Source organism: Plecotus auritus, assembly GCF_963455305.1.
Source record: "Plecotus auritus genome assembly, chromosome: 11".
NCBI classification, from domain to species: domain Eukaryota; kingdom Metazoa; phylum Chordata; class Mammalia; order Chiroptera; family Vespertilionidae; genus Plecotus; species Plecotus auritus.
In genome coordinates, this window is record NC_137777.1 from 13,283,530 (window position 1) to 13,310,918 (window position 27,389).

At 40.8% G+C, this 27,389-nt stretch overlaps 2 protein-coding genes across 2 annotated transcripts in view; both read left to right on the top strand.

Moving 5' to 3' along the window:
• Positions 1 to 522: 522 nt before the first annotated feature.
• POLR2K (RNA polymerase II, I and III subunit K) lies at positions 523 to 7,861 on the top strand (the record flags this gene model as incomplete). Its single annotated transcript, XM_080646490.1, has 4 exons — positions 523 to 583; positions 1,231 to 1,300; positions 1,845 to 1,937; positions 7,740 to 7,861. The coding sequence occupies exons 2-4, from the start codon at positions 1,240 to 1,242 to the stop codon at positions 7,859 to 7,861; spliced, it is 276 nt and encodes a 91-aa protein (XP_080502616.1). The 5' UTR covers positions 523 to 583; positions 1,231 to 1,239.
• Positions 7,862 to 11,347: 3,486 nt separating this feature from the next.
• The window catches only part of SPAG1 (sperm associated antigen 1), a gene marked incomplete at its 5' end in the record, with an annotated part of 48,794 nt that continues 32,752 nt past the window's right edge, over positions 11,348 to 27,389 (top strand). The window contains 9 exons of the mRNA XM_080646232.1: positions 11,348 to 11,487; positions 13,273 to 13,432; positions 15,227 to 15,352; positions 17,585 to 17,649; positions 18,371 to 18,480; positions 19,230 to 19,335; positions 19,813 to 19,943; positions 22,013 to 22,119; positions 23,754 to 23,913. Of these exons, the coding sequence (XP_080502358.1) occupies positions 11,348 to 11,487; positions 13,273 to 13,432; positions 15,227 to 15,352; positions 17,585 to 17,649; positions 18,371 to 18,480; positions 19,230 to 19,335; positions 19,813 to 19,943; positions 22,013 to 22,119; positions 23,754 to 23,913 (1,105 nt within the window). The remainder of the gene's footprint in view (positions 11,488 to 13,272; positions 13,433 to 15,226; positions 15,353 to 17,584; positions 17,650 to 18,370; positions 18,481 to 19,229; positions 19,336 to 19,812; positions 19,944 to 22,012; positions 22,120 to 23,753; positions 23,914 to 27,389) is intronic.

The following is a 27,389-nucleotide window of genomic DNA, read 5'->3' on the forward strand; positions in this document are numbered from 1 at the left end:
TATTGACACCATGTTATCTAGTTATTGTGTTTAGTTTTTTAAAGTAAATTTGTATTGATTTTAGAGAGGGTGAGCAAGAATCATTGATGGGCTGCCTCCTGCATGCCCCCTACTGAGGATCGAGTCCACAATCCGGACACATGGCCTGGACCAGGATCGAACCCCGGACCCTTCAAGTCCGCAGGCCTACGCTCTATCCACGGAGCCAAACCAGCTAGGGCAGAACATCCTTTTCGGTTTCTCTCCCACCCACCTCTGCCCACCTGGACAAGTGACTTTCTACCGACTTCTTTCATCAGAAAAGCAAACCTCATTAAACTCAGGGAACTGTTAAAATGCTTTGCTTTCCTGAAAAATGAAAATAGCTGAGGACGAAACAGGAATTTCTGCCCACATCCCAACAGGCAAAAATCTCGGCTGTTCCTCCAGCGCTCAATACCGGTACCTCGGCCCCGCCCGGGGACTGAAGAGGGGAAGGGGCGGGGACTCGGTTGCGTCACAAGCTGGCGCCGGAAGTGGGCTGCGTACGACCAGGTGCTGCAGTCTGTTTGGAATCGCAGCGAGGGCCGTGTGTCGGTGCTGAGTGAGTAGGGGGATTGCCTGGGTGGGATTTGGGGTGGGTATTGGGGCCCAAACTGGAAAGACGCTCGAGGTTTAAAGGCCCGGTGTGGGGTTAGAGTTGGGAGAGGCTGGGAGTAGAGTCGATGCTGTTAGTCCTTTGCCTGGTTTCTTTAGTTTAGCTGCTTAGCTCTTGGGAGTTATTAGTCTTCCCTTATCTTTGGGTCGCATGATCCCCTGTTGAGAGAGATCAGTTTATTTTTATTTTTATTTTTGGCTATCCTTTGCTAAAGTTTGGAGAAATGGAACTTGTGGTAAATGAGAATGCGAGCTTTGCAGTCAGTTCTGAATTCGTCTGCCTCCTTCTAAGCCTGTGCATATTCTCTAAGCCTGGGCTCCTTCATCTGTAAAATAAGAGTAATACTCCGTAGGATTGTTGTAAAGATTATAATAAAGGAACATGTATAAGTGAAATAGCATATGTGAAGTATTTATTATTGCGTCCAGTTTGTGGATAAGTGCACAATACGTTGTGGGGTGTTTTTTGTTGTTTTATTTCGTCCTTTAGACCTGTGCATAGTATTTGAAAATGTACAGATTAGGAACTGGGACCTTTTTAGCCTTCTCTGAGAATACTGGGGACTGGTTGGATTTGTGATATTCTGATTTCAGGGATTAACAATGGACACCCAGAAGGACGTCCAACCCCCAAAGCAACAGCCAATGATATATATCTGTGGAGGTAAGAGTAGCACTTACCTAAAGTAAGACTATTTTACTTCACTTTTTAAAAATTATTATTTTCTCTTTGGCTTAAATGAGTCACTCATCTTTAAAATTATAAAGCAGAAACTTTAGCCACCATAAAAATCCTCTCGAGATTTCATTTTCTCTCCTAGAAAAAGTGCTTGCCCCAAATCTTCTTTCCCTCTTAGTATATTGGTAATAAGCCTTGGCTGGTTGTCCAATGGTAGCGTTGGCCTGGACATCAAAGGGTCTTGGATTGGATTCCCAGAGCATCTCTTTCTTCCCCTCCCCCTCCCCCTCTCACCCTCTCCCTCTCTCCCCCCACCCCTCCCTTCCCGATTTCTCCCTCCCTTCCAGTCTCTCTAAAAATCAGTGGAAAAATATCCTCAGGTGAGGATTTTTTTTTAAAAATTGGTAATAACAACATAACCTTGAGGTTGAGTATATTTTAGTGATTTGGGTGAAAAATATATTGTTAAGATTTGCTTGTCTGTAATTTTTTCCTTTTAGATACTGAATTAATGTGTTTTCTTTTGTAGAATGTCACGCAGAAAATGAAATAAAATCCAGGGATCCAATCAGATGCAGAGAATGTGGATACAGAATAATGTACAAGAAAAGGACTAAAAGATGTATCCTTTTTAACTATGCTTTCTAAATAAGAGGTAGGAGGAAATTAAGAATAATGCTTGTGTTGATACTCAAAGACTAATTTCTGGTAAAAATGGTAATAACTTTTGGATTACTTACCCAGAAAAAGATACAGTCAGCATTTTCATGGACCAGTATGCCAGTGTATAGTCACATACTGTATAATCTTAATACTAGTTGATTTTGGTTCTCATAAGTCTAATTTTCGGGGATTCTGTATTTAACTAAATACTCATGTGAGCTTGAGTTTATGGATAAACTAAATTATAGGAGAAATACAAATATTATGTATGCTACCAAATGGAAAAAGTGTGCCTTCCAAATTAGTTGAAAGACTGAAAGGAAATTGTTATGTAGTAAAAATACGTTTTTATTGATTTTAGAGAGAGGAAGGGAGGAGATAGATAGAAACATCAAAGAGAGAGAAACATTGATTGGCTGCCTCCTGCATGACCCTTACTGGAGATCAAGCCTGAAACTCGGGCATGTGCTCTGACCGGTAATTGAACTGATGACCTCTTGGTTCATGGGTGGGTCAACGCTCAACCATGGAGCCACATGGGCTGGACTGCTTCAGTGTTTTTTGGTGTGTTGGTTTTGTATCATGGAAAGACAGCTAAAAAAAAATTGTCACAATGATGATGTCTGTACTTTTGGGCTTTTAGATTAAATTACAAACTAGCACACTGTAAAGAGAAAGTGACTTGGAAGTATTAAAGTCTTTTATATAACTTAAATACTTTTTTTGTCCTTAACTCAGTTTTATACAGTGGTGGTTTTTGATGCTCGATGAAATGGAATTCAGAAGAATATCTGTGTTTGCATTTGGATTTGCTGTTGTTGTATAGTTTTTGATGAATATACTTATCTTTATGAATACAGCTATATACACATGATTACATTTTAAAAACGATACTGTATTTAGGTGTCTATTATAAAGATAGTTTTTTGTTCAGTTCCATGATTTGTAATTTAATTTTGTGTGTGTGTGTAATTTAATTTTGTTGTATATGTCATCTGACATGAAAAAGGTTAAAAGTGTTTCGCCAAACTACACTTTTAATCAAAACCTAGAGTCATTGGGGCCCTTGTTAAAAATAAAGCTTTCTAGGGCTCTCTAGGTCTGATTAAGTTTGTTCCTTGGAAACCACTGTTTTATATTACCAATTGTTAGTAAAGTCTCCAGCATCATTTTGTGTGGAGTGTAACAGTACGCTTACTCTCAGTGTGCATACATCGTTTGGAGTTACATTTTTCATTTGTTACTTGAAGTAGGCCTTTCTGTATTTGTATGTGATGCTTGACTAGTTTTTAAACCTGGGGCAAGGGAAAAGAAACTAATGGTTGCTTTCTGTAAGGGAAAATCAACCCCACATACAGATGAAGACTATTAAGGCAGGTGCAGTTCCAGGTGTAATCATTCATTCAAGTAAAAAAGTCTGCTTTCAAGATGTATATATAAAAAATAGGGGTTGGTTTACACTGAATTACTGGATAAATGTTTAAAACTTTTGTCTTGATTTTAGGGATATCGATAGTTTGATACTCCATGTGTTCCAAGATTATCATCATTATGAAACATTGGTTTCCCTAATATTCATTTTGAAGGTCTGAAATATTCCCAAGCTCTATAAAATGTATTATTTACTATACAAAGTACTACCATGCTCATATTTTTAAAGAGTTCTTCCTTGATCCGGGTTTTCCTTTTGCCATGGCTTTCATAGTTTGGTAATTCTGCTATATTCCTTCCTGACCTTGTCTTTTTTAGAGAAGAGAGTTCCAACAAATAAGATTTCTCTTTATGAACAACCCCAACTCATTGGATGATGTTGCTCTTAACTGCTCTGATTCCATTATAGGTCCCTTTCCTATCAGTAATTTAATTGAATATTGTTATTTGGTTAACTAGATAGATGTTTAATGGAGAAAGTATTACCACTGGAACTCACCATTTCAGTCCATTACTTCCCTCTTTGTGTCTTCATCTATAAAATGGAAGTAATTTTACCTCTTGCCTATCTGGATAGTTTAAAGAAAAAAAATGATACAATAAATATGAAATTGCTTTAAAAAATTCATTTGAATAGTGCTCTGTAAATATAAAAGTCTGGGCTTGAAGTTAACACATAACTTGTTCCCTACTAAGCTGCTTACTTAGACATGCATGTCTGTGAGAGAGGCATGGAAATTGGTTCACATCCAGTCCTGCTACTCAGTGACTGGCCGGTTAACTTATTTCTTTTAACTTCAGCTTTATTGTCAAAGTGCAAGAGTTAATGATGGTCAGTACAGTACTTTGAGACTCTGAAGCTATTTTCAGAGATTTAAGGTATGAAAAATTCAAAAATATGTGAAATCAGAAATGACCAGTCCTAAGGAATAATAAATATCCCTTGTTAGCTGGCAGTATGATCTTACCAGGGTTCATTGCCTTGTTTGTACGCTAGGCATGAAATTATAGCACCTACCTCAAAGGTTTGTTGCAAGTTAAAAGAATCCATAAAAACTCAGCCTAATAATAGCCCATGTTAATTATTATTACCATTACTGTAATATTTCCACACACGGTTGTTATTTGCCTTAGGATTCGTCTCCCAGCCACTCATCTTGCTGTCCTCCATGCTCTTCAAATTGCTCTCTCAAGAATACAAATTTCATGATAGCGTCCTGCTGGAAATCCTCAGTGGTTTCCCGTTTTGCTGAAATAAAAAATGATTTGAAATACTGTGCTTAGTCCTTGATAATCCAACTCTTACCTCTGTCACCACTTCAACCCACCTCCCACTCTTTTGGTTCTAAGATGTCTGCAGTTCCTTAAACAGGTAAGAGGCCTTTTTCCTTTCTTGCCTGTCCTTTTCCCAGGCTGTTCTCTCTGCCGGAAATGAACTTTCCTGGTGTTCTTCACCAGCATCAGAATTTTGAAGGATTGTTTCATTGTCTTCTAGCTTCAGCATTGTTGAGAAGTCCAAAACCATTCTTGTTCTTAATCCTTTGTATGTGACCCATTTTCTCTCTCAAGAATTTTTGCCATTTTACAGTATGTGTATTTGTATGGTTTTCTTCCACTGTTTTGTTCACTTGGGTACTTTCAATCTGGAAACCCAAGCTCTTTAATTTGGGGACATTTTCTTGAATTATATATCTTGTTTCTTGGATGCAATGTCTCTCAATGAAGACTATACTGGTAATTTTCATTTGCCTCTGTAGTCTTTTTCCTTAAGGTTGCTTTTTATCCTGCTTGTTCATTCAGTATATGTATGTACATAATTATAACCAGAAAAAAAATTATGAGTGAAAAGATAATTACAGCTCTTTCCCCGAATATTTAAAGGATTCCTTCCTATGCTGGAAGTAAAATATGAAGTTATAGTAGGCTGAGTGTTTTAGACTTAGGACATAATTTTTTTTTTTTAAACATATTTTATTGATATTTCATAGAGAGGAAGGGAGAGGGATAGAGAGCTAGAAACATCGATGAGAGAGAAACATCGATCAGCTGCCTCCTGCACACCCCCCACTGGGGATGTGCCCGCAACCAATGTACATGCCCTTGACCGGAATCGAACCTGGGACCCTTCAGTCCGCAGGCCGACGCTCTATCCACTGAGCCAAACCGGTTTCGGCAGGACATAATTTTTAATGACGGTTGCTAGCTAGAATAAGGCTTCACGTGCTCTGGGGCATGTGACCTCTGTTGCATGTTCCCCAAAACATAATTTACTAAACAACCTAAGGATTACATGCAAATTTAATTCCTAGCGTCAGCAATGGAAATAATTATATATATAGTCATATTTTGAACATTAGAATTTTTACCACTATCAGTACTCACTAATAGACCTTAGGTATAATTTAAGTGCAAAGGGGGAAGAGAAATATTGAACTATTATGTACCACGCACGTGCTTCATATTATCTATTTAAACTAGACCGAAATAAAAAAAATTCCCCACAAATGATCCTTACTGTTTTATTTATCTGAATTGTAGTATATCTTCTTCACTTTTATATCTAGCGCCTAGTACAGTGTCTGACTCATAACCAGCACTCAGAAAATGATAAATGCATGAAAAGAAAGAGGGAATCTTGTCTTCATTTACTCTTCTGTATAAAGGGGAGGAGGTCAATCTAGGTTGCCGTGTAGATATCCTGAACGTTTAATTATGTTTCTGTAATTTAGTAGTAGGAGTAGATACCAATTTACCTTGCAGGTAGTACAACAATCCAAAGGAGCAATATTTTAACTCGATCGGAAACTAATTGAAAAGGAGAGGAAAGGGAACTCCTACTTCCACCCTCCTAATGGTCCTCTTTCCTGGTGAAGCTGGCTTCTGTAACGCCTATCTGCGGGATGGCAGGTCGGGGACTAGCCAATCATCTGGCACAGTGCCTAATCCCCGCCCCTGGCGGTCAGCCCATTGCACTGGACGCTCGGGCGTTGCGACACGCCCCTCCCTGCAGCCGCAGAGCAGCTGGTCAGGTTTGCTCGGCGCGGGGTTCTGAGAACCAGGTGAGTACCTGCCCTCCAGGAGTAAGTTACGTATCCCCATCGCAGTCCTTCCCTCTGCGCCGGGGTGAAAGGCGGACGCGGAGGGGCCATTGCACTGTGGGCTAGAGTGAGGGGCGCCTTGTGGCTTGCACATCCTTCCTAGTCGGGGGAAAGAAACCCGGGGGCCTTTTGTTTCCGCGGATGTTGGGGCGGGGTCGCAGCACGGGGGTTCCTGGTGGCCACAGCCTGGGAGTGGGGAACAAGTTCATAGGGTCCTGAAGTGCCCCCTGACCGTTGCCAGTTGCTGTAAGAACTCGCGGATCGCGGCCAGTCCCTCCGCCCTCTCGAGCTGCGTTGTACATAGAAACCGTTGCTATGGCTGGAGGTTGTCGTTTCCTCTCGGCCTCGGGCAGCAGAGGGCGCTCGGCCCTGTGGATGCTCGAAAGATGCTTAAGGGGGAAGAAAACAGGTTTTCGTGTTACTAGAGCATCGCAGTTTCCACTGGAGGTAATACGATGAGCTGAGTAGGAAATACAGGAAGTGAATATGGATCAGGATGCTGGAGAAAAAATTAAGGTTTTCCTAATCTGAAACAAAAATTCGAACAGATGTGGAAGAGTTTTAAAGAGAGCAAATAAGCCCACCGGTGTGGTTCAGTGGCTCAGCGCGGACCTATGAACTAGGTCTGCACGATTCCTGGTCAGGGCACATGCCCAGGTTGCGGGCTCGGCCCCCAGTAGGGGGCGTGCAAGAGCCAGCCGATCATCCATGTTTCTATCATTCCCTCTCCCTTCTCCGAAATAAGTAAAAATAAAAAACAACTATTTTTTTAAAGAGAGCAAATAAAGTCTTGTATAAGTTGTATTTTAGAACTTGAGAGTTAATATTTTGTGATCTTAAGCATGTGTATCCTACCAACAATGGTAGTTTTCAAAAAGAATGGTCAGAAATGTTAAAACAGTGTTCAGAATGAAATTTATCTGATTAGGTAAGAGATGTCTATCACTTCAGATGTTTCCCACTATATTTTATTCAAATAATAAAATCTCAGGGGTTGCAAGATATCTTCAATTTAAGGTAATCTATTTTAATCCTATTAGATGTTTAAACCTCTCCCATTAAAGATCCTCCAGCTCTTTGGCAAATTATGCTCAGACAAACCATCTATTCTGGGCAACATCAATAATTTAAAAATTCTTTATGTTGCACCCTTAAAGTTATGTTGTGATGGGAGACATTTGTCATACTGGGCCCTTCTGGTATGGTGTAAAAGCCATTATCTCATTTCTCAGCCTTATCTCATCCAAATGCTGATGAACAGTTATCTATATTCTATACCCAAGTTAAAGCCAGCAGGAAGATGGAGGTGAAGCTGACCGAGCATTTTCTTCTTCTGCAGAGGTCTGATATATGACTAGACTCCCAGAGGGCAGGCATGCTGAAGGAAATACTTCAAATGAATTAGGTCCGCTGCTGCTACTTACTTTTAAACTAGAGGCTCGATGCACAAAATTCGTGCAACAGTAGGCCTTCCTTCCCCCAGCTGCCAGCACCGGCTTCCCTCTGGCACCAGGAACCCAGGCTTCCTTTGCAGCCCCAGCTTCGTCCGGAAGGACATCCGGTCTAATTAGCATATTATGCTTTTATTATTATAGATTTATCACCCAATGTACTTTAGGACAATGATTTAAAAAAAGTATTGCTTTCAGAGGGGAAGGGATACAGTGAAACATCAATGATGAAAGAGAATAATTGATCAGCTGCCTCCTGCACACCCCCCATTGGGGATCAATCTTCCAACCTGGGCATGAACCCCAACCAGGAATCAAACCCTGACCTCCTGGTTCATGGGTCGATGCTCAACCACTGAGCCATATCAGCCAGACCACATCTTTTTTTAAATACATTTTTAATTTCAGAGATAGAGGAAGGGAGAGGGGGAGAGAGAGAAACATACATGGGTTAACTCCTGCGTGCAGCCTGACCATGGATCATGCCCATAACCTGGGTATGTGCCCTGACCCAGAATCAAACTGGTGGCCTTTTGGTGCACAGTAGGACACTCAACCAACTGAGCCACACCGGCCAGGGCTCTACACATCTTTATAATTTTTGTTTGTATAGACATGAAATAAAAGTTTTGCAAAAACATTATTACCTTTAATGGTATGTTCTATCTCAATATAAAACAATGCTTATTGAAACGCACTACATTGATTTCATGGGTTGCCACTTGCAATTTGAAAATCATGGGTATGCCCTGGCCTGTTTCGCTCAGTGGTTAGAGTGTTGGCCCCAGGACTGAAGGGTCTCAGGTTTGATTCCTGGTCAAGGGCATGTACCTCAGTTGCAGGTTTGATCTCCAGCCCCGGTTGGGGTGCCTGATGGAGGCAACCAATCATGTGTCTCTCTCTTTCTCTGCCCCCCTCCCTGCCTCCCACTCTCTAAAACTCATTGGAAAAATATCCTTGGGTGAGGATTAATTTTTTAAAAAATTTTTAAAGAAAAGCATGGGTATGATGAGTAAATATGTGGGCTGTAGCTGCCTACTGAGATTCCTCAGTTCACTACTTATGACCTTGAACAGTTTACATCCTTGAAACATCAACTTCCTCATCTGTAAAATGGAAGCCATTATTAATATCCTTCATGAGAGTGGTTTTGGAGATTGAGATAATTCATAACACAGTAATTTTACCTCATAAATGTTGACTACTATTCTTCTCTACTTAAAGTGAAATGTGCTTGATGTAGTAGCTGAAGGATGAAACATAATATATGTAAGAATTAGAGTGATGCCCAGCACACATTAAAAACTCTGTGTTACTGTTATCACCATCATCATTAGCAGTAGTATCATTAAAATGAAAATGTGTTCAAGGCCTCCTTGTTCCCAATTCAATTCATTAAATGTTTCTTTCTTTTTTTGTTGTTGTTCTTAACCTTCACCCAAGAATATTTTTCCATTGATTTTTAGAAAAAGTGGAAGGGAGGAGGAGAGACACATTGATTGGTTGCCTCCCACATGTGCCCTTGACTGGACTGGAACCTGGGACCCTTCAGTCCGCAGGCTGACCCACTATTCATTGAGCCAAAGCATCCAAGGCACAGCAAGTGTTTCTTAAGAGGTATGAAAATGATTAAGGTAAGATCTCACAATCTAGAAGAGGAGAAAGAGAAATAATTAGAATGTGCTGTGTGCTACGAGAGAGGTATGTTATGTACAGAGTGCCACTGGAACACAGATTCGGGAGTTGTTCATTGATGGTGCTGTGGACGGCGGAAACTGCACCAGATGTTAAGCCAATGGGGTCAGAAACCAGACCTGGGTTCAGCAACCTGGGTTCTTGGGTTCTGGCTAGGAAAAGGAAGGGCCCTTAGAGCTTGGGAGTGAGGAAGGCAGTGGTAACCTGCAAGATGTGGGGGAGGGGGAACCGAGGGAGGAAGAGAAGGGGGACTGGTGGGAAGATGGAGCTGGGCCCTCTGTCCTAAGGGTTTTAAGGGTGGAGTTTTCAGGGGAAGTCCTAGGGCGAAAATCTAACAGAATATTCATCAACTTTCCAGGTGTGTCCTTTCAGGGTTGATTGGTCAGCTCCAGGGCAGGGGGTTGTTATTCAATGCAGCTGGTCCTAAGGTCAACTGTGGGTCACTTGCCTGGTTTTGCTGCTTTTCTGGGTCTGGAGCTGAAATACAACTGAGGCCTAGATGTTATCTCTAGGAGGAAAGGTCAGGGGGTCTAAACGGAATGACCAGGGATATGCTAGGGGAGGAGAGGTCACCCTTTCATTAGTTTCTCCCATATATTTACTTTCTCCTAGAAGCCAAAACCCCTTCTGCTTTATCTAATTACTTCTCCACAATTTATCACGCTTTGTTAAAATGGTATATAGGCTCCCACACTGAACAGATTCTTTGGGTTTTTACTTTTTTGTGAAGCCCCCATGTGCATATAAAATAAACTAGAGGCCTGGTGCACGAAATTCATGCATGGGTGGGGTCCCTAGGCCTGGCTGGCAATCAGGGTCCATTGGGGCTAGGCAGATCAGGGCTGGGCCAGAGAGGAGGGGATGGTTGCCAGGCCACGCGCAGAAGGAATGGACACCAGATGCTGATGCTGCCATTGTTGGCGCCCCACCACCATGCGGTTCCCCACCTTCCCCCCTCCTCCTTCCCTCACCGCCATGCCACCACTGCAGCGGGCAGGTGGTGGACCGATCGGGGCCTGCCGGCTGGGGGAAGAAACGGGGCACAGGAGGTTGGCTGCCATCTCCAAGGAGGGAGCCTTCGGCTCCCCTGGGAAAGGGGCCACATCTGCCGCCACCCCCTCCCCCCCCCCCCCCCCCCCCCCCCGTTCCCTGTCCCAGCCCGGGAGCCAGGGGGAGGGACTGCAGGAGGTTGGCCAGCCAGGGGAGGTTGGCTGTGGGAGTGCACTGATCACCAGGGGGGCAGCTCCTGTGTTGAGCATCTGCTCCCTGGTGGTCAGTGCGCATCATAGCAACCAGTTGTTCTGGTCATTCCAGTCGCTTAGGTTTTTATATAGATAGATGTTTTCTTCTGTTACTGTGTGTTCTATCAGTTTAATTCACAGGGCCTCAGTTACTGAACTTAACTGGGTAGAGGAAAGTATTTTTTACCTTTTTTATAACCTGCTTAGTCATTGAATTTCAGCATTGCATAAGTGAAGATGAAGTGAGATAATCCATATATGGTACACAGTAATTTAGCTCTATGAATGTTAGCTGTCATTATCAGGGAGAGAGAGTTTAAAATCAGTAGCCTTCCTCCTTTTCTCTAGAAATAAAACATAGTTATTAAAGAAGTACCTAGATGGTTACTGCTATCCAAGTTGAGTGTTATATATATTAGGTTCATAACTGTTTTCCTGTACTATATTTCAGCCATGACTGCCAAAGATTGTCCATCATTGTTGGGCTTTGGAACAACAAAAACATTCAAAATTCCCATTGAACATTTGGATTTCAAGTACATTGAAAAATGTTCAGACGTTAAACATTTGGAAAAAATTCTTTGTGTGCTTAGGTAAGCATTTAAAAATCATTTCAAGTTTCAGTTTGTCAATTTTAATTATATTGCTCTTGCCTTCTAAAAGCTGAAGCTGCATTAGAAACGTTGGAAGACATTTTCAAGTTTTGATATTGTTTGTTGTATTTTCCCATATTAGGTTCCAAAATAATGGTTTTGATCCTGTTGTTAGTTTGGAGTGGTCTGGCTGGGTCTACTTCCAGCATGCAACGTAGGCTAATTAGTTTTGAAGAGGGCATTTTTCTTGCTTCCTTCACATTGTCTAGGAAAAAGTAACCGTGAGAGTAGCCAGTAGGATGTAAGGTAGCTCACCAACCTACGCTGATAAGGTTATTTGGCACTCTTCGCTTAAAGCCATCTGGTGACTCTGTGAGCTGGTCACTTGGAGGATGGTGGGGAAGCCAGCCCGGAGGCAGGAACAGGAGGCAGGGAATTGGGGCATTCTCTGGTTAAGAACCCCAGGGTGGTGATTCTTAAACTTGAATATACATGTGGTTGTTAAAAATGCAAATTTGAGGGTCCCATTCCCAGAAATTCTGCTTCCGGAAATCTGGGGTGGGGCCCAGGAATCTGTGTATTTTTTAATTTGTTTTTTGTTTTGTTTTGAATCTGTGTTTTTAACAAGTACCTGGCTAACTGACATGCAGGTGGTCAAGGGAACCCACTTTGAGAAACACTGTCCTGTGCCACGTATTTCGGGTTTCTTGAGGGGTTTTCCCCTGCTGTTGCAGGAGCACCTGTGGAGCGTGGCATCCGTAGTATTTCTCTGCGGTGGCTCTCTTTTCTTCCCGGACCCCTCACCTTACCACTGTGTCCTTTGCTTTTTCTCTCTCGTTACCTTTGGTGTCATGTCCTCCCTCGGCACCCCTGCTTGTCCCCAGCCAGAGCTGATGTAACAACCTCATCATTTCTGAAGTGGAAATATGAATCATGTCATTGCTTTCCCTTTTGTTTTTCTCAGCAGTATAAGAACATTGTCATGTATATTTGACCGAGGACCGATAAACAAAATGAGAAGTTTACGGGATGAAAGAGTTTGAAAGCCATAGTAATAATGTTGGCTCTAAGAAATTCTATGAATAGCTTCATTAAATTATATTGCATTGACTTGGAATTATGTTATTTAAATTTTATTTGAAAATGGGATATATTTCTATTTTTCTAAAAATTTAAAAGTATACAGATTTATAAGAGAAGGGCAAAAATTGATTTTCTTTTTAATAATAATAAAAAAAAAGACAAACTAGAACAGATGTCTCCATTTAACTAAGAGAGGAATTCTGGTTCTTGGTTGTATTTAGAGTCCTGTTGTTCTAAACTAAATTATTCCTCTGCCATGTTCTTTCCATCCCTTAGAAGAAAAAAAATTAAGCTAGGAGCTCCTCCTTGGAAAGGAAGTCCAGAGTCTCACTTTCTGCCTGCCTCTCATACTGAATTTCTGTTTTTAAGTTTAAAATTACCTTGTGTACAAAAGGAACATACGTGTGTTAGAGAGGAGAGGAAATGCTACTCATTCAACTTGCAAAGCGGGCGATGGAAATTTGCGTCCTTGGCGCTCCCTTTTTTCTTTGGTTGCATCGCCGCCCGGACGAACAGACAGTAACGGAGGTTGCGCTGGCTGAGGAAGGTGCGTGGGAAGCAGCAGCCCCAATGCCACCTCCTGCGGGGCAGCCCTGAGATCCCCGCAGAGCCCCTGGGCTCCGTGGAACCCAGCCTGCAAACCACTGGTCTAGCTGATCTCTAGACAAAGAGATCTCTAAAATTCTGTCATATTTTTTTAAGGTCTGGAGAGGAAGGATATTATCCTGAACTTATAGAGTTTTGTGAAAAGCGCCTTCAAGGATTGGCTCCTCAAAGTAGAGCTTTGAGGAAAGACAAACCTGTAGCCACAGAATCCAGTTTTACAGCGAGAGAATGGGAGAAGATTGATGGCGATATAAAGGTATAGATCAACCCCAGTTTTTGCGACATTGTCATGTTGTGTATATGTCTACTTCGCTTACCCAAAATTCTAGGTTTCTTTTTTGTCAGCCAAAGGCTTTTTTTAAAAAATATATTTTTATTGATTTCAGAGAGGAAGGGAGGAGGAGGAGAGAGAAATAGAAACATCGATGATGAGAGAGAATCATGGCTTGGTTGACTCCTTGGTTGACTCTTGATTCCACTGGGAATCAAGCCCGCAACCTGGGCATGTGCCTTGGACTGGGAATCGAACCCGTACCTCCTGGTTCATAGGTCAGCCCTCAACCACTGAGCCATACTGGCTGGGTTCAGAATGCTATGTTTTTAAAAACTTTCATCAGCTTTCTCATTTTACCATTTTATTGACTTGAATTTGAAAATCTGGTTATTAATATAGCTAAAATAGTGGTTTATGTTTAGAGTTCTTTGACTTTATTTTGGGGAATAAAACCTCTTTTTTTTTTTTTAAATAGCTCATTGATTTTTAGAGAAAGAGGAAGGGATAGGAAGAAAGAGAGAAACATTGATGTGAGAGCATAACATCGATTGGCTGCCTCTTGCATGCCTCAAACCCGCAACCTTTCGGTGCATGGGGTGACACCCAACCAACGGAGCCACCGGCCAGGGCAGAACCTCGTGGTTTTAGTTGCAGAGCCTGCTTTTACCCCAACTGTGTATTCTTTCAGGTCACTTTTTTAGTCAGTCTCCTTCTCAGCCCCCTTTCTTCCATATTTTCCTTGCTCCTTCTGCATTCCCCATTCTCTCTCACTCCTTTCTTCTGCAATTCCTCCTCTGCTTCTCACCTTTCTTTCCTTACTGTGTTTTCATTCTTCTCCTGCTTCTCCTGTTTGCCCCCCTACATCCTCTCTGCCTTCTATACAAATAGGACAGGTAATAGAGTTTATTTCTATATCCCAGTGCCTATTTTAAGAATGTCTAACAAATATTACACCCTCACTATGTATTTGATGAATAAGAAATAATAGAATTTCACAAATAATAAAGAAATATCCTACTCAGTTTTTTCCTGGTATCAGTGACAATTTATTATTTTTTCTTTTAATATATTTTACTTATTTCAGAGAGGAAGGGGGAGAGAGATAGAAACATCAATGATGAGAGAGAATCATTGATCGGCTGCCTCCTGCACGACTCCACTGGGGATCAAGCCTGCAACCTGGGCTTGTGCCCTGACTGGAATCAATCCGTGACCTCCAGGTTCCTGGGTCAATGCTCAACCACTGAGCAATGCCAGCCGGGTGACAATTCAGTTTAATGAACATTATTGTGATCCTGTTATATGCCAGACACTGTGCTACCTTCTTGAATCACAAAAATGAGATTAAGACATAGGCTCTGCCCTCAAGGAATTTACAGTGTGGTGAGAGGGATGAACACTAATAGATTATTTAAACCATTATGCTAATACATGGAGGAGGAACATTTTTAGCCCAACCCGGAAGCTCAGAGAAAGCTTACTGGGAGAGATGATAAATAGGATCTTGCAAGATAATGAAAAGTAGAAAGGCCAACAACAATATGAATTTACTTAATAATACTGAACTGTACACTTAAAAATGATTAATAGGATAAATTTTATGATATGTGTATTTTCCCCAAATAAAAAAAGAGTAGGAAGGGCATTCCAGGTAGAGAGAATGGATGATCAAACTGTCACTGACCCATAGGAAATTTTGATGATGTATAGTCTTTTCTAATGCTTGATTACTTAAAATTGTATATTTACCTTCATTTTCCTCCCTTTTTTTCTCAGAATTGGGTAACAGAAATTAAAAAAGAAGAAAGTAAAATATATTTTCATGAAACTGAAACATTTCCAGCAAAGGAGGAAAATTTGCCTCCAGTTCGTGGTTCAAACAGCTGTCTTCATGTTGCCAAAGTAGGCCTTTTGGTGTGGGGTGTGGTTGGTGGGGGAAGAAGGTGGTTGTGTATGAGGAGAGCTATCTCAGTTTAATCAGTGCAGCCAAAAGGTGATGTGTTCTAGGAGAGCAGACATTTTTTTCAGCTGGTCATTCGCTATTACCTTCATGAGTAGACCATTGTTCATCAATTGATGAATCAAAATGAAACAGCCTTTTCTTTTGAAGACTTGCATCTTAGATTAACTGCCTTTCTTCATTTTTCTTTTGCTGTTCAGTCTCTTCTACTCTGACCAGTTTTTTGTGGGTTTTTTTTGTTTTGTTTTTTTTTTTTTACTTTATTTTAGGAGGAAGGTTGAGGGAGAGAGAGATAGAAACATCAATGATGAGAGAGGATCATTGATTGGCTGCCTCCCACATACCCCACACTGGGGATCGAGATCACAGCTGGGCAAGTGCCCTGACCAGATATTGACCCATGACCTTCTGGCTCATAGCTCAACCACTCGGGATGGTCAAGGACACATTTATTTATTTATTTGTTTGTTTGTTTGTTTGTTAATCCTCACCCAGCGATATTTTTTCATTGATTTTTAGAGTGGAAGGCAGGGAGAGAGAAAGGACACATGTTTTTAATATTCAGTATGTTAAAATGGGAAGTATGCAGAAAGCGTTTCACTGTGAAGTGAAATATTGTTATCTCAAGAAAAGCGCTTGTGTGATTGAATTGGCAGCTTCAGTTGCCACTTTATTCTGGAATAAATTTTTCTCCAAAAATTTATAATTATTCAGACTTGGTTTTTTGGCAGACATTGCGTTGAAAATGAACAAAGTGGGCCTGTCACTTTAACTGACAGTGCTTTTTGCCGGTGATAATACCTGAGCTTTCAAGTACAATCTAGAGTGTTTCATATTCTTACGTGGCTCTTGAATACCTGCTTGAGACAAAAAAATTTCTCATACTCAGACTTTTCTGATGAGCTCCATGAAGATATTAACAGATATGGTTTTTTATTGTATGATGAAATGTATGACTATTTGGAAGATCTGCTTAATTCCATCTGACCAATGCACAATGTTACAAAACTGCTCAAAATGGTTTCCGATTATGACTAACCTCTAAGAAATAATTTAAGAAACTATTTGTGAGCATAATGGCTATTGTTTGCTTCTCTCCCACTCCCTGTGGTGCTTCCATTGGGCATGTGACCGAGGCTGGGCCACTTACTACCGTAGCACCAAGCCAGTGCTTGGTCAGGGATGGGCGCATGACCCAAGCTAGGCAATCAGAATCCTTCCCTGGGAATTCTCTAAAGATGGAGAGAAGAGTCCTTTTCCTTTCTGATTGGGAGGCCTGTGAGGTTATAACCCCAGGCTGCTTGTGGCCATGTTTCCTACTACATGGAGAAAGCAAGTAGCCAGCAGGGAAAACAAAATCAGTAGGCAGAGAGAAGCAGAGATGAGGAAGTGGGGTGGGGGGTGGGGGGCTGAGGGGTGATGGAGAGGGAGAATTGGAGAGAAACCATATGACTCTTTCATCCAGCAATATCCCTGCCCTGCCTTTCATCAGTTTGGTTACATAAGCCAATAATTTATTCTTTTTAAATACAATTAGTCCAAGTTGGGTGTCTGTTATTGCAAACAAACCAGCTTTGAGTAATATAGCAAAATATTCTCCAATACCTAGGTTCTAAAAGAATGACTGATAGTTTATTACTTTTTTATTATAAGAAAACCACTAATAATCATATTTCACACGTGATTTTAAAAAATTTTATGTATGTGCTTAAAGTCCTGTAGATTGCTCTGAGAATTAACTACAAATTTTTTAAAAATATTTTTTATTGACTTCAGAGAGGAAGGGAGAGGGAGAGAGAGAGAGAGAAGTATCAATGGTGAGAGAGAATCATTGGTCGGCTGCCTCTTGCATGCTCCTTACTGGGGATGAAGCTTGCAACCAGGCATGTGTCCTAACCTGGAATCCAACAGTGACCTCCTGGTCCGTAGGTTGACGCTCAACCACTGAGCCACACCTGCTAGGTGAATTAACTACAAATTTAAAACCCTTTTGAAGCATGATATATATTATTTTCTTAATAATTTTAATACTGGATTTGTTATAGCTTAAAGGGTACGTATTTTTCTTATTCATTCAGTTTTCTTATTAATCCTATTCTTCACATTGCATTTATAATGAAACCTGCTAATCTTATATTAAGTATGTCTCATAAAGTATGTTTTTATTCTTTTAGGGAAAATATTCTAAAAGTAGATCAGCTAAAAAGAAAATTCCAAGGGATTATGCAGAGTGGGATAAGTATGTTTCACATTTTCTATGTAAAATTTGTCACTGAAAACTTCTCTACCACAAAATACTGTAATAAGTTCTTAATTATTCTAAACCTGAACATTAAGAATAGCAAGGTACTTCAGTAGAGTACTCAGAGTATATAGTCTAAGCACTCTTGATCTTGTTTTCCATTAAATAAAAATCTTCTGCATCCTTTTGTTTATAAGAGCAACCACAAATAAATAATATAATCTTTATACCTATTCAAACTAAAAAAGAAAATTTTAAATCGAGCGATTAAAAATGGCGGCAGTGTACATGGATGCTGCACAGACATACTCCCAGGAACAAACTGGAATTACAACTAAAATACAGAAAAACTTCCTGAACCATCAACGGAAAACTCGCAGGAGAGAACCCTGATATTCGAGGACCGAAAGTGGAGACCGCATAGAGACTGACTTACTTCGTATATTGTAAAAAAATAAAATGAAATTAAGAGTTAAAAAAAAATTTAAATTGCGAGAAATGTGTCAGAATTTTAATTACAAAAATCTAAATAGTTTAGATCTGATTAATGTTTAAGTTCTCACTAAATTACATGGTTAATAAGAAAGAATACAGAAAACTTGTAATATAAACTATTATGCATTTTTAGAATATGTGTTTAAAGGCATGGTGATACAAATACAAGAATATCATTATTACATTTTATTGTATTGTACTTTTTTGTTTTTATTCTTTTAAGATTTGATGTGGAAAAGGAATGTTCAAAAATTGATGAAGATTGCAAAGAAAAACCTCTAATAAACAACAAGTCACATTTGTCTAAAATTGAGACAAGATTAGACACGGCAGGTAATTGGGGAAATATAAGAATAATTTAGTAATCTTTAAGTTTTTAAAATTATAATAAAAGCTGTCAAGCTAGAGGACATTCTCTCTCTCTCTCTCTTTTTTTAAGTGGTTGCCTCCCACACTGGGATCAAGCCTGCAACCCAGATACATGCCCTTGACCAGAATCGAACCTGTGACCCTTCAGTCCATGGGCCAATACTTTATCCACTGAGTCAAACCAGTTGGGCAAAGGCTTTCTCTTTCAATGCTACAGGTTTTCATGACAAGATTTTGCATTTTCTCCTAAAGTTGACCACTTCTAACAAATTCAAATCTATTCTTTATTTAATTTTATATGAATAACAGATATACTTCTTAAATTTTAGTAAGACTTAAAAATACAAACCATTTGTTTACTGTAATTAATTTGTTTCCCATTTCTTTTTTTTTTTTATCTTTTCCCTTGAAATCCCTCAAATTTATTTTCTTTTTGCTTCAAAACAAAATGATGGAGCAGTTTGTTTTCATTTGAAGTCCATAGGCGTATAGTACCTTTAAAGAGAAACAAAACCAGTCATAAAATATATAAACCCTCAAAAATTGTGAATGATTAGAAAAAAGAAAAGAAACATTACTAAATTTAGGAAATCATTTCTTTTAATTATTTACAATTTTCTGCTTCTATTAAAATAAGCATTCTTGGATTTAAAATTTTGTAAATATTCTATTAAATTATATTTTTACTTAAAGCAGGTGCCATTTGTTTCTAGGTCTGACTGAGAAGGAAAAGGATTTTCTTGCTACTCGTGAAAAGGAAAAAGGAAATGAAGCTTTCAAGTCGGGAGATTATGAAGAGGCTGTGAAATATTATACAAGGTGAGCAGATTTTTGTGTGGTTTAAACTTGCTATTTTAAAAAAAATGGCAGCATTTAAATTTAATTATTGAAGGGATATAAATAAGCTAACTGGCCTATGTCAGGCTCAAGATACTGTGGTTTATCATAAATTGACTTCTGGTTCAGTATTACTTTGTATTGGTTTCAGGTATAAAGCATTGTGGTTAGACAATCATATACATCCCAAAGTGTTCCCCCGAACATATCCAGTACCCACCTGACACCCTACACAGTTATTGCAATGTCATTGCCTATATTCCCTATGCTGTGCTTTACGTCCCCCTGACTATTTTATAACTGTCCTAAACTTTTCCCTCAGTCCCCCAACACCTTCCTCTCTGGCAACCACGAATCCATTCTCTGTGTCTACGACTCTGCTTTACCTTAAGCTGAGTTTCTCTGTCTTCCTGTATTTACCACTGGTCTGCTTGTTGCCAATGAGTGTTTCTTCTCTAGGAGCATATCCGTGCTTCCCACTGTAGCAGCTTATAATAATCGAGCTCAAGCAGAACTCAAACTAGAGAACTGGAACAGTGCTTTTCTGGATTGTGAGAAGGTCTTGGAGTTAGAGCCTGGAAACGTAAAAGGTAAAACATATTCATAAAGGATGCTTTTAAATTTACAGCAGGATCCTTAAAGACTCATTATGTTTACACTAAACATATGCCAAATAAACTCAAATTTCTATATGGAATTATTGCCTTCATAAAGTTACTTTTAATTTCAAGTTTAACTTGGAATTTAAGTCCCTGATTATTTGCATTGAAGTAGCCGATAATTTCAGAAGATTCAATAAAATATATGTGTTTTTTAAAGAACTATCTCAAGCTTGCATTTAACTATGGGTTTTTTTTTTCCTTTCCATTTTTTATATTTTGTAAAATACATATAAAATTTACCATTTTAATCATTTTTAAGTGTACATTTCAATGGTATTGTTGTGCAGTCATCATTACCATCCATTTTTCTCTCTTTTTTTAAAAAAATTATTTATTTCAGAGTGAAAGGGAAAGGGAGAGAGAGGTAGAAACATCAATAATGAGAGAGAATCATTGATCGGCTGCCTCCTGCACACCCCCTACTGGGGATCCAGCCCGCGAACCCAGGATGTGTCCTGATAGGGATTCAAACCAGCAACCTCTTGGTGCATGGACAGTGCTCAATCCACTGAGCCACACCAGCCAGGGGCAAAATGATTTATCTTTATATTTCCATAGTTCGTCCTTCCTCCCTCCCTCCCTTCCTCCCTTCCTCCCTCCCTCCCTTCCTCCCTTCCTTCCTATTTGTTTGTTTGTTTGTTTATTTCTTTATTAGAGGCCTGGTGCACAAGATTCGTGCACTGGGAAGAGGTGGTCCCTCAGCCGGGCCTGTGCCCTCTCGCAGTCCGGGAGCCCCCGGGGGATGTCCGGGAGCCCCCGGGGGGTGTCCGGGAGCCCCCGGGGGGATGTCCGGGAGCCCCCGGGGGGTGTCCGGGAGCCCCCGGGGGGATGTCCGGGAGCCCCCGGGGGGTGTCCGGGAGCCCCCGGGGGATGTCCGACTGCCACAGAGGTGGGAGAGGCTCCCACCACGCTGCTCCGCTCACCAGCTGTGAGCCCTGTGAGAGCACACAGACAACCAGGGGGCAGCTCCTGCGTTGAGCATCTGCCCCCTGGTGGTCAGTGCACATCATAGTGACCGTTCGTTCTGCCATTCGGTCGATTTGCATATTACCCTTTTATTATATAGGATTTTTAGAGAGAAATAGGGTAAGAGAGAGAAAGACATCGATTTTGTTGTTCCGCTTATTTATGCATTCGTTGGTTGGTTCTTTTATGTGCCCTGACCGGGAATCGAACTGACAACCTTTCAGTGCACAGGACAAGGCTCAACTACCTGAGCCACTCCAGCCAGGCTCCATAGTTCATTTTAAAACTAACATCAAATTGGTCAAAATTATGCTTTAAAATAGCACATTAAAATATTCAGATACAAATTTCTCACTTTTCAGAATTACTAAGCCTGATTCTTTTCAAAATAATGACTTATTACACAAATTCTCTCAGTATATAATGGATACTGATGGGACTAGAAAGGCATTTATTTTCAGTATTTAATAATTCTTATACATTCAAACATATTTAAAAAGCTGATGCAAATTACCAAAGTACTTGATTTCTGAACCTAGCTGACTTAATCATCATGATTCTCTCAGTTATCCATGTGAAATACCTCCTTCTAGTTATTTTAGAACTTGCTATAAAGACTTCACTGATGATCCCATATTCTGAGTCAGATGCTGGTCAGTAATATACTAAATTTGAATAAATGATGTTCAAAGTGTTCAGAGAGTGGTGAAATAACGCTCGTGATGATTATAAGGAGGCAAGCATTGTTTATTGGGAAGCTTCCACTATGCTGCACAGCGTGGAGTCTCTCAGCCCCCGGAGGAGCTGGCAGGGCCTGGGGCTGCCAGAGGGCCAGGTTGTTGGAGGGGACAGGTGCCTGAGGTTTACCTCAGTACCATTTTCTGTATGTGCGACAACATGAAAACGGGTGTCGTTAAGCTTTGCACAACTGCATCCTAAACCGTCTGTGCTACTTACGTTCTTCCACTCAAAAAATTGTTAGCCATGATGCCATATGTTAAAACAAACAACTTATTTTAGTAAAATTTCAGCTCTTCTGCGCCGTGCCACTACATATAAACATCAAAACAAGCTCCAGGACGCGATGGACGATTTGCGTCAAGTGCTGGATGTTGAACCTGATAACGAGTTGGCCAAAGTAAGTACAGGAAGTGATTCCTCACAGAATTCTGCAGTTTGCTGTTTCTGTGTTTATGTGACAGTGGCATCAATCTTGACAGATAACGTGATGCTGAGGATTAGTTACAGCTTTAAAAAGTAGGTATATCCCAGACACCCCCAAGGGGTTAACATCAATTTGAAGTGGAAGAAAGCAAGCTCTTAAATGGTTCAAAACTGTAAACCTAATTCTGAAAGACAAATACTCCATTTTTTTTTCTTTCCTGCAGTGCTGTAGGCAGTGGCTTTTTTTGAGCTAATTCCAATTTATTATGCAGAACAGTGTATACATTTCCTGGGCTTAGGTAAGAGCTTGATGGCCATAAGAGAGTGTTTCTCTCTGTAACTTGCATGGAAAGCATGCATCACGGACACAGACTGACTCAGATCTGCACTGGCAGGCAGGGCGGGTCTCTATGGTAAGGCCTTGAAGAGTGGAGTAAGTGTTGAGAACTGTAAAGGGTCTGAGATTTTACCCTACTTGCAAATGAACAAGGTGGCCTGGAGGAATATACAAGATTCCTGGGTCGGACACCAAGGACTTGGTTGCAGCATAGCAAGCTGATGAGCTTCAAGTTCATGGCAGTTCCCCGGGCTCCCAGGTCTCATGGGGGTAGCACAGAAAGGCCCAATGCATTTGTGCCACAGCGGAGGCATCCCCCAAGTTTCAGGGAATACAAGCAAACCTGCCCACCTCACGTAAGAGGGAGACATTATCTTTGTTTTCCCAGAGAGCAAACAAACCTGCTCTTACCTCTGGAGAGAGAGATTCTCTTTCCCAGGCAGTTCACGGAGAGACATTCTATTTTCCAAGGCATCCGTCCTTAAAAAGATAGCCTAACATCGTTTCGTTTCTCTGCTCACAATATAGTCAGAAATGAGAAGCTCATGGAACACTGTATTCCAACAAGAAGTTCCACTTTTCCACATACGCCTGCTGGGCATCTATCTCTGAATGGCAGCTAAAGTCCCTAGAGCAGTGGTCGGCAAACTGCGGCTCGCAAGCCACATGCGGCTCGTGAGCCGCTGTTTGCCGCTCTGTTGACTAATGAGTTTGCTGACCGCTGACCTAGACTCTCGATTCCAATAATTACAGGCTGTTGTTGTTCCTTGTGATTAAGCCCCTATCCCAGCGGTCTGCAAACTCATTAGTCAACAGAGCCGCATGTGGCTCGCGAGCCGCAGTTTGCCGACCACTGCCCTAGAGCATCAGCTGCATTTGTCAAGCCAGCATTTCAGTGAATTCGATGTAAGGCCCAGTTTAGGAACACATCTTTTCCCCATAGTATTTCCTTTTTTAACAGTATGTTTAATATATGTGCATATGAACATATCTAGGAAGATGATCATCAGAATACCAAGTGTTACCTAAGCGGCAGATAATTTTTTCTGTCTTTGTTATACTGGTTAACGCTTTAAGTTTTTTACAACAACCATGTGTGATTATAATCAGACAAAGCAACAAAGTTGTTTGAAAAAGAAAAACAACTATAAAAAGCCTTATGTTAGTTATCGTTGTCCACTTTTAAATAGCTTCATATTCTTGCCTGAAAGAATAGTTTTATTTTTTATGAAAGGAAAACATTTTTTTTTAATATGGTGATTATGTTGCAGAAAACCCTGTCAGAAGTTGAAAGAGAGCTGAAAAATTCTGCGCCCACATCTAAGACTCAAACCAAGGGGAAAAGGATGGTTATTCAGGAAGTAGAAAACTCAGAAGATGAAAATGGAAAGGACAGTGAAAGAAAACATGAAGATGGCAGTAGAGATAAGAGTAAAACTTTTTTCTCTTTTGGTTATGTAAAATACTACTTTTTTATATGATGAGTTAGTCTATCAAACTTTTTATAGCTTTACCTTGTAAATCCTCAAGCAGGTTTTTCCTTAATCTTTTTCTTAATATAGCTCATTTTTCTTTTTCCTTTATTCATTTTTAAAATATATATTTTTTAAAAATTGATTTCATAGAGGAACAGTGAGGGAGAGAGAGATAGAAACATCAATGATGAGAGAGAATCATTGATTGGCTGCCTTCTGCATGACCCCTACTGGGGATCGAGCCCGCAACCCAGGCATGTGCCCTTGACTGGAATCAAACCTGGGATCCTTCAGTCTGCAGGCCGATGCTCTATCCACTGAGCCAAACTGACTAGGGCTCATCTTTTTCTTAATACAATCTCCCAAACTCATTTTTCGTCTTAACCTGACACTGTTTTCTAATGTTTAATTTAATTCCTGATTATCTTTTTTTTATTATTATTATTGATTTCAGAGAGGAAGGGAGAGGGAGAGAGAGATAGAAACATTAATGATGAGAAAGAATCCTTGATAGGCTGCCCTCTACTGGGGATCAAGCCCACAACCCCGGCATGTGCCCTGACTGGGAATTGAGCCATGATCTCCTGGTTCGGAGGTCAATGTTCAACCACTGAGCAACACTGGCCAAGCTATCATCTTTTTAAAAAAATATGTATTTTCATTAATTTTTTAAAGAGAGGATAAGGAAGAGGAAGAGATAGAAACATCAATAATGAGAGAGAATCATCAATTGGCTGCCTCCTGCACATCCCCTTCTGGGGATCAAACCTGAAACCTGGGCATGTGCCCTGACCAGGAATCATTTCTGATTTTGTCATTCATGGCCCCAAATTATTTTGGAGATTGCAGAATATTTAAAAATATGTAAGATTCAGAAAACAAAAGTTTCTTGATAAGGAGAATATAAATTTTAAGACCAGTTAGTTCCTTTTTATCAGGAAAGCAAATCAAGATTAGGTGGAATAGTCCTAGCCAGTTTGGCTCAGTGGCTACCATCAGCCTGTGGACAGAAGGGGCCCGGGGTTGGATTCTGGACAAGGCATATGCTCAGGTTTTGGGCTCGATCTCCAGTAGGGGGCGTGCAGGAGGCAGTTGATCAATGATTCTCTCTCATTGATGTTTCTGTCTCTCTCTCCCTCTCTCTTCTTCTCTGAAATCAATAAAAATATATTTTAAAAAAGATTAGGTGGAATAAAAGGTTGGAAGCCATTTTAAAGACATCCTTTGAAAATGAAATAAAATTATTGGAACTATTTTATGCTTCTACCAAGTTTTATTGTTAGATGGCTTGTAAAGAGGTCCTGGAGCCTTGGACAAGACGGGAGAAATTCAAGTCACTATTAGGAAAATAATGTTGAAGTCCAGAGGAGATTATCGAGCTGGAATCTTTGCGGGTGGTTTCCCATCCCACCACATTCCAAGAAAGAATTGCTAGTCATTATGTGGTAGGCGGCGGGAACAGCAGCGGGTGTCTGACCAGGGGGTCAGACCAACCTGAATTCAGCAACCTCGCTACTTGGGTTCGGGCTAGAAAAGAATTCAGAGCCAAGACCCAAACTGTAAGAGAACATTTGTTTGTTAAGTCACAGAGGTAGAGAAAGTAATTCCTAGAAGAGATGGGCTTAGGAAGGCAAGTTATGGAGGCAAAGGAAGGGCCCTTGGAGCCTGGGGCAGGGAGGAGGAAGGAAAAGGGAAAGGCACCTGCATGCTCCCTGGAGGGAGAGCCACTGGGTCCTCCATCCTAAGGGTTTCAGGGTGGAGACTTTAGGGGACGTCCCAGGGGAAGGTTTGAAAAGAATATTCATCAGTTTTCAGGGTTGTGGTCTCCACTGATTGATTGTGGCCCCAGGGCAGGGGGTCATTATTCAAAGCAGCTAGTCCTGAGGCTGGTTTTGTTTCTTATCTGGGTCTGGAGCTGAAATACAGCTGAGGCCTAGATGTTATCTCTAGGGGGGAAAGGTCAGGGGTTCCAAACCAGTGACCATTGATATGCTAGGGGAGGAAAAGTCACCCTGGGGGTGAGGTCCCACCCTACCATTGATTGTCTGTCGCTAGACACCTGAGGCTTTCCACTCTGGTGGCCCATGGTCCTTGCCCTACTCGTGTCCAACTGCCCACCATAGATGACACCGCATTTTCTGTATCCATTCATCAGGTGGTGGACGTTTGGGCTGCTTCCGCTTTTTGGCTATTAATAATGCTTCTGTGAATATTCAGGTTTATGTGTGTGAACATGTTTTTGATTTTCTTGGGTATAGGAGGGAAATGCTTGAGTTATATTGTAACTCTGTGTTTAACTTCTTGAGGAACTGCCAGACTGTTTTCCAAAGTGGCTATAGCATTTTATATTCCCAGTGGCCATGTCTGAGGATTCCAATTTCTCTACATTCTTGCAAATACTTGTGATTGTTTGCCTTTTTTATTATAGCCATCCCAGTGCGTGTGAGGTGGTAATTCCTCATGGTTTTAATTTGCATTTCTCTAATAACTTATTGTGTTAACCATCTTTTCATGTGTTCATAAGCCATTTGTATATCTTTTTGGAGAAATGTTTATTCAAGTCCTTTCGCCATTTTACTTGCCTTTTTATTGTTGCACTAGAGGCCCAGTGCACGAAATCCGTGCACGGGTGGGATCCCTAGGCCTGGCTGGTGAGCAGGGCCTATTGGGGCTGTCTTGCCCAGTCCTGATCGGGGCTGGGCCGGCAGGGCCTGCCAGCTGCCAACTGGGGCTGGGGTCCTGCCAGCTGCCGGATGGAGCCGGAGGGACGGGGGAAGGACCAGGGGAGGTTGGCTGGCTGTGGGAGGTTGGCTGTGGAAGCGCACTGACTACCAGGGGGCAGCTCCTGTGTTGAGTGTCTGCCCCCTTCTGGTCAGTGTGTGTCATAGTGACTGGTCAACTGGTCATTCCGATTGTTTGCTGGTAATGGTCGCTTAGGCTTTTATATATATAGATTATAAGTGTTTACATATGTAGATAGTAGACCCTTATCAGATAATAATTTGCATATCATTTCTTCCATCCAGTGGGTGGTCTTTTTACTTTCTTGATTACATCCTTTGCTGCACAAAAGTTTTACATTTTGATGAAGTTCAATATATTTTTCTTTTGTGCTTGAGCCTTTCATATCATATATAAAATCCACTGTTAAATCCAAGGTCATGTAGATTTATCCTTATGTTTTTTTTTTCTAAGAGTTTTATGATTTAGCTCATATTTTGGACATTGATTTATTTTGATTAATTGTGGTAGGGAGGAGTCCACCTTAGCTTTTTTTTTTTTTTTTTTAACGTGGAAATTCAGTTTTCTCAACATCACTTTTTTAGAGACTATTCTTGACACTTTTGTCAAAAATCAATTGGCCATAGATGTATGGGTTTATTACTGGACCCTCAGTTCTATTCCGTTGGTCTATAGGTCTATCTTTATGCT